Source organism: Taurulus bubalis (assembly GCF_910589615.1).
Source record: "Taurulus bubalis genome assembly, chromosome: 19".
NCBI lineage: Eukaryota > Metazoa > Chordata > Actinopteri > Perciformes > Cottidae > Taurulus > Taurulus bubalis.
In genome coordinates, this window is record NC_136607.1 from 15,659,033 (window position 1) to 15,666,211 (window position 7,179).

The following is a 7,179-nucleotide window of genomic DNA, read 5'->3' on the forward strand; positions in this document are numbered from 1 at the left end:
GTTGACACTGTCCTTTAATAATGAAATAACTAGTTTCAACATGACACCTTCAATTGTGCTCATGGTTATAGTTTATACGTTTAGAAGTAAAACAGTCTCTCTCATGGCAATCCGATGATTTTAATCTGGATATGAGATAAAGGCCATTCATTTCAGGGAAAGAAAACATGAGAAACTTCAGGATAGGCAAAGAAAAACAAGTTTTCCATCACCTGAAGGAATCAATTGATATGTGAAAATAGAGTTTTGCAATATTTAAAAGCTCCAGAGCAGAAGCCAAAGTTAAGGAAAAATGTTGTCTTTCAAACTTCATGCATTTTGCATGTTATTTAGGGAGAACAATTTACAAAATGTATGTTCTCAAGTGAAGCTCAAGATTGCTCTCTGATTTCTGAGATAATGTACATTTTTCTGCATCCAGTTCTGTCTCTGCTCATTCTCATGCAAGAACCTTTAAAAAAGGAGGAACATCTGATGCACTGAGTGTGGTAGAGGCCAATAAGGTTGTTAGGAAAGGAGGCATTGAAAAAGGAAAACTATTGAGAGTCGTCCGACAACAGTGTAGCGAGAGGAAAAGGAAATGACAACGCAGAGATCCGTCTCATGACTGGCTAGACCTCTGTCAGGCCCAACTTTTTTCTGGGGCAATTGCCTCCATCTACAAATATAGGTTGGATTTTATACAGAATAAAATAAACAGACAACAACTATAAATAAAACATGATTCATAATATCCAATTCCCACACACTTGTGATTCATGTTTTATTCATAATCATGGCCTTGAGCTTGTAAGTAAGGTACACACTCTTTAAAAGCTCAAAGACTGAGTGAAGTGTGACTCTCTGCTGAGTGTCTTTGCAGTTTTGAACAGGAAGACGCCGTTTCCTCTCTCTGGCGGTGCTCCTAACTTAGACCGAACATCAGGAAGCTACGAGGCCGAGAGATTCCAAGGCGTGATTTAAAACCTGGCTATAAACATCCGCTTTGTAAAATCCAGAGATAATGACTTTTAGACTCTGCCGCTGTATCACTGTATGAAAGGGGGAACACACTTGTACAGCATTAGCTCCCCAAAGTGATCTAAATCAAGACTAAGACGCAATAGGTTTCTGTAATGCCCTTTAATGTGTGTGGGTTTTTTTAAAGAAGAAAATACAAATAAAAAAAATGCTAAAAGCTTACATTCTTATGTGCTTTTCTTAAAAAGAAACACACATACATAAAAATGGTTACAAACAAAATGGAATGTCTTCTTCTGTGAGTGAGACGCCACAGTTGTGTCCACTTCCTCTTCCTCTGCAAAAAAAAAAAAAGTGCAAATCTTTTCTTATTCCTCCTTTAAAATTCTGGCGTACACAAATAAAGGTGTTACTTTACAAACCGGGGCTGTCCACTGACCGTCACACTACGGCACAGGAGCGCGGCTCCCTGAAGGGGTTGCTGCCTGTGGGGACTCCCACCAGCAGGGCGTCTTTGCCTGCGTTCTGCAGACAGTACTGCTGGAGCTCTGCAGCCGCCTGGGACACCTGGTGAAACCATCACGAACAAATGTATTTATGTTGTATTGTATATGGTACCACTTTCTGATATATTCCTATATGAAGGATTTATAGTTGTTCATTCACGGCTTTATTAATGGATACTAACTAACGAATGCTTTATATATCAGTTAAGCCAATAATAAGAACAGAGTTGCCTATGTTTTGATGTTGCTGCAGCATATAACTTGCTTTGTATTTCTAACTAGATGTTTAGTTATTTTGCTGGAGGCTTATTAGAAAGCACCCTAAAGATGGTACATTAATACGGTCTCCCTCAAGAACTAACAGCCAAAAAGACAAAGCTCGATTAATGCTCGAGGAGCATTAGAAAATGATTCATTAACCATTAATACATTCCTTGAATAATGCTTTTAAATTCCTTACAAAAGCTTTTAAACTGTTGACCATTTGGCCGGTTGTTAGATTAATATTTAAAACAACAATGAAGCTAAAAGGCAGCTGAACAGAAGAGAGAAGCTAGAAGGAGAAAAGCAAGCGACTGTAGGACGTGTGAACAATTAATAAAACAAAGAAATGATTCAGTGCATCATAAAAGCACGTTACAATGCAGTCGACATAAGTAAAACCATCAGGATTATTTACTATTACCTTCCACAAAACACACATTTTGACATCATCACATCATACAAATATTTAGACTGTGACATGTTATTTTATTGTATTCAACAAATAGCAAAATATGACATATGTCACAATTCTAATGTATCAAAGTGTATGGAAAGAGCAGACTGCCACATTTCTGTGTTTTGGGTTAATGCATTTTGAAATGTTGAATTGATGTGTGGAATGAATAAGAGTTAAAAAAAAAAAAAAAAGACAGTGTTAAACAAGGCAAGTTGGTGGCTGATAAATGAATACATTTCATAAAATAAACATAACAAAGTCAAACAAATCAAGAAAAGCTCCTCAGGAAACCACAAACCCTCACATTCTTTACATTTATAATCTTTTTTCTGTCTTTACCTTGATTCTCTCCACACTGGCCTCGAGCTTCAGTTGTTCTACCAGCCGTCGCATGTTGGATAAATTGGAATTAGAGGTCATGTTGGAGGAAATTGTTTTGAGGGAGAGAAGAATTTCCTGGTAAGAAAAAGTCCCCTTCAGTCTTTCAACGCAGGAGCCGACTGCACTAATGGGCAGCGAAGTGCGGGAGGAGGAAGGCTGGCTGGGTCTCTTTCCAAATGACCTCAGTTCACTTCAGCAAGGAGAGGTGGAAGTAAACACCAGCCTCCAAATGTACTTATTCACTTATACACTGATACACTTATTCAAGTATTTAGACATCTTGTATTGTAGTCATTGTATTAGTATACTTGCACTACATTGCTGTTTTATTGCTTTTATTCTTATTTTTATGATGACGTTTCTTTTAATAATGACCAGATATGCAGTTTAATTGTAGTTTACTCAAACTTTAAACTGCACCACAGATACACAGAAAGAGTTTGGGAGAGGGGGAATACATTGAAAAGTAAGGAGAACCGGACAAGGAGGACATGAGGGAGAGGAAGTTAAGATAAAGGAGCGACAAAGGAAGTGGAAAAAGGGGGAAATGAGAGAGGGAAGACTGGGTGAAGATGAAGGAACATAGGAGGAAGCATCGAGGACAATAGCGTGCAAAGGAGGAGGAAAAAGGGGGAGAGAAAGGATGAAGAGGACACCTTTGATCTCCTCCTCCAGCTTGTTTCTTATCTTCCCTCTCTTGTTTTATTCCCACAAATGGGAGGATGTGGGGAAGGGAGAGATGGAGAGAAAGTTAAGAGAGCAAAGAAGGAAGATGTGGAGTAGGACGCTTGGAACAAAAAGAAGACAGAGAAGTAGGTCTTGATTAAGAATGATAATTAATTTAAGAGTTTAATTAAACAAAAATCACAAGGTGGACTACAGGGGTTTTATGGTCATTCAGTGTGAAGCTTCAGTCTGATCAACAATATGTTCACTGTAGGTTGTAGATTTCAAGTCATTCGGCTTCAACCTATGTTTACAAATAGTCTTAAGTTACACATTATGATTTAGTCAGTTATAACATTACACATTTTCCAATATTGAATAGTGTACCGACTAAAATCAATCATCAATGTACACTAGTAATGAGGTACAGGTACATCATACAAACGTCCTGTGTTAGTTGCACAAAATCAAAGCTCAGATATGTGGTTGAAATACATTTTAAGAAGTTTGCTTTTATTGTTTCAAATAAAATAAAAACATCAACAGCATTCTCAGTATCTCTAGTTAATGTATTTAAACACAGCGTGTACTTCTAATACAGCCATTAAACGTTTTTTTAAAGCCAAAATATGTAATAGATGTGACGCGAAATCTTGCTTGTCCGTCCTGCAGTAGGTAAATTCGTTGGCTCTGCGCATGCGCTCGCCTAAGGCTGCCTGAAAGTGCTGTGAGACGTCGTGCTGCAGCTGAACTGTAAATTACTAGCATACAAGCAGCGTTTGAATGCAGCTCCACTGAAACCCACATGGCTAATGAACTACAGCACGTTCTGCGTGTGTCCTCATTGGTCCGCGGGTGATTGACCGACGGGATTGGCTGTAAGTAGCTTTTGGCTGAAGGTAAACATGACAGGAAAGTAGGAGAAGCTCCTTCACTTCTTCCAACCGGCGTCGAGGTGTTGAAACGAGGAACAAATAATGAGCTAAAGCGACACTGAGAGGACTCTTTGGTTTACAGCGTGTCTGGAAGGCTTCAGCAGACATGGTGGAGGTATTCACCGGGCGGCCCCTCGTGAATAAAGACGGGGACTTCGTCGACCCCGAAGAGGCGTTGAGGAACAAAGTGGTGGGCATCTACTTCTCTGCGGGATGGTGTCCGCCGTGTCGAGACTTCACTCCCATCCTGTGCGATTTCTACACGGAGCTGGTGGAGGAGAGCGACCCTCCGGCTCAGTTAGAGATTGTTTTCGTCTCCTCCGACAAGTCGACCGACGACATGGTGGAATATTATCACGACATGCACGGAGACTGGCTGGCTCTGCCCTGGACGGACGAGTACAAGCAGTGAGTTTATCACGATATCATGGGAAGTTTATGCAAGTTTGCTTATTTATTTAATTGAGGAAGTCCCCCCCCCCGAATCCTTCACTAAACTATGGTGTACGTCACAAACACACTTTACTACACTTGGTTGTGCTTTACGTGTCTTTACATGTTATGAGGAGTTCACACTGTTGCCTAAACGGCTCATTAGTCTGCGCTGCAGCTTATGTAAAATGCTGATCAGGATCACCCTCTTTTAGGGATTAGGGTCAACAGACACTGTCTCCCAAAGGTGAGGTAAATGCAGCAATACCGCCATGCAAGTCCTGCATTCAAAGTGTTACTTAATATGTATTACCAGCTAAAAGTAGCAAGTACTCATTATGAAGTCAGCACTGATATGTTATTGTGTAGTATTTACACATGGATTGTAATTAGGTCAAATTTAAGTTAACTTAAAATTTTTATATTGTTTCTTACTTTATGTATTTTATTTGGATCCACATTAGCCATTAGCAAGGTATAGCAACTCTTCTTGGGGTCAAGGCAAGTACACATACATCACGTTGAAAAACATGTATTTCATAAAATATCCAAGGCAAAAGGAAACTAATATAATAATAATAATAATAAATAAATACTGTATAAAGCTGTACTGTTAAATCAACAACAACAATCCATATTTTTAAACTTATCGCATGAATCTGAATCTGTAAGGCATCTTTCTATCAGCTGTAGCTGTCAACATAGAGGTAGAAGTGCAACAAGTGCAAAGTACTAGATCTGCAACAATGACATGATACACAAATGACTGTATCGAACTGTTTGGATGTTCATTTCATATTTCTGTTTTTTATGAAGGAAAAAAACAAGTAAATATTTTCTGGATCCAACTTGTGAAACGTGAGAATGTGCTGCTTGTCTTTTGACATATATAATAGTAAACATAATACCTATGTGCTCTCGACTGATGGTCGGATCAAACAAGGAATTTGAAAACATCACTACTATGGACTTTATAATATGGCAATTATAACATTTTACACTACATGCTGAACTTTTATGAAGAAAAATATTATTGGAGAGGAGATATCGGCAGATTCATTGCTAATGCAAACTAATTCAGATGCAGTGCGAACCAGTATAGATCTCTCTAAATAATTTATGTTTTTTGTGTGTAAAACATGAATATTTAAAGAATCTCATGACTATATGTGTCAAATACAAAACATACAGTATTTATCTCTGAGGAGTGCATATTCCAAAACGGCATATAATGGAAATATTAAGGTAAAGTAGAAGTACAGATAAATAGTTACTTTATTAATCCTGCAAGGGGATTGTTTTCGCTACAGCAACATTTAAACAAAATATTTAAAATACACAATAAAATAAAAGCATCTCCGGTTTGTACCTGAGATGCTTTAATGCGTTCCCTCACCATCAATGCGTGTAATGTTTTACCTCCACAAAGCAGCCGTTGTTACATCTGTTTCTTTGTCTCTCTCGTCTCAGCGAGCTGAAGCAGCGCTACAAGATCACAGCGGTGCCCAAACTGGTGATCGTGAAGGAGAACGGCGACGTGATCACTGACAAGGGCAGGAAGCAGATCCGAGACCGCGGCCTGGCGAGCTTCAGGTCCTGGCTGGACGCCGCAGAAATCTTCCAGAACTTTAAGGGTTAGCGGACAAAGACGAGGAGCGCGTCGACGAGGGCTACTGGAGCCACGAGAGCGGGACAAAACCAAAATATAATATCCCCACGTTGGTTCCCAACATGGGGAGGAAGGGTCAGAAGATGATTGAAGGGATCTGAAAGAGAAAATTACATTTCTGTGACACAAAATTAGTTTATTTATTCAGATTTAACACAATTGTTTTGCTTTTCTCTTCTTTTTTTTTCCCCGTAAAAGATTGAATATAATTTTTAAATCCTTTGAAGGAAACAATGTGAGAATGAGACATGTAACTTTGGTTGAATTGCTCACCAGTCATGCGTTTATGAGGGCATATGGAGGGGTTCACAAGCCAAAAAGGTTGCAAAACACTTCTTTAAACATCCTATGCATTAAAGACAAAGCTCAGGCATATCCACTATGGTTCATATGTGAAAAATTATTTGCTTTCAGGAAATTGTGCATTTAGTTTGTATAACACAAGCCAGCTACTGTAGTTTCTTTAGAAATACATGAATGCGTTCTTTATAAGCTTGTGCACTAACTAAACATTAGAGTTACACCTTGCTTTATTAAGTCGATATCTTCATATGCTTTTGTATATTTAAGGTTTGACTTGTAGTTCTACTTTGAGCTGCCTGTATATTTTTGTAATTTAATTTTATATGAGTTGTTTAGATGGTTATTATTAAAAAATATATATATTCTGAGATTGTATTGTCATTTGTTTTGTCTCACATTTCTCTTTTAATGTCAAGGCGCCTGTCTGTTGGTCTTGTGCTTTATGAACAAACCAAATGATTCCCCGTTGCCTCGTTAGGAAGCAGAAAGCCCGCGGGACATTGTTTCCAGCGTGCTGGCACGTTCTCATCCTTAGTCCTAATTGCCTTCTTTCCTCTTGTGCACGCTGACAAGGCTGTTATCGCTTTGTATGTAAAACATCCAACG

At 38.7% G+C, this 7,179-nt stretch overlaps 2 protein-coding genes across 2 annotated transcripts; one reads left to right on the top strand and one right to left on the bottom strand.

Moving 5' to 3' along the window:
- Nucleotides 1-1,115: 1,115 nt before the first annotated feature.
- Nucleotides 1,116-2,654, bottom strand: gng10 (guanine nucleotide binding protein (G protein), gamma 10). The gene is made up of 3 exons (XM_079235200.1): nucleotides 2,527-2,654; nucleotides 1,400-1,527; nucleotides 1,116-1,297 (listed from the first exon to the last, which is right to left on the bottom strand). Exons 1-2 carry the CDS (start codon nucleotides 2,605-2,607, stop codon nucleotides 1,402-1,404), a joined length of 207 nt encoding a protein of 68 aa, XP_079091326.1. The 5' UTR covers nucleotides 2,608-2,654; the 3' UTR covers nucleotides 1,116-1,297; nucleotides 1,400-1,401.
- Nucleotides 2,655-4,264: 1,610 nt separating this feature from the next.
- nxnl2 (nucleoredoxin like 2) lies at nucleotides 4,265-6,865 on the top strand. Its single transcript, XM_079235198.1, has 2 exons — nucleotides 4,265-4,577; nucleotides 6,072-6,865. Exons 1-2 carry the CDS (start codon nucleotides 4,276-4,278, stop codon nucleotides 6,238-6,240), a joined length of 471 nt encoding a protein of 156 aa, XP_079091324.1. The 5' UTR covers nucleotides 4,265-4,275; the 3' UTR covers nucleotides 6,241-6,865.
- Nucleotides 6,866-7,179: the final 314 nt, after the last annotated feature.

Bases quoted from the DNA above. Each gene is read 5' to 3' on its own strand.
- gng10 (XM_079235200.1), bottom strand. From the start codon at position 2,607: ATGACCTCTAATTCCAATTTATCCAACATGCGACGGCTGGTAGAACAA. The intron at 1,528-2,526 runs GTAAAGACAGAA...TGGTTTCACCAG, and splicing joins CCAGTGTGGAGAGAATCAAG to GTGTCCCAGGCGGCTGCAGA.
- nxnl2 (XM_079235198.1), top strand. From the start codon at position 4,276: ATGGTGGAGGTATTCACCGGGCGGCCCCTCGTGAATAAAGACGGGGAC. The intron at 4,578-6,071 runs GTGAGTTTATCA...CTCTCGTCTCAG, and splicing joins TGGACGGACGAGTACAAGCA to CGAGCTGAAGCAGCGCTACA.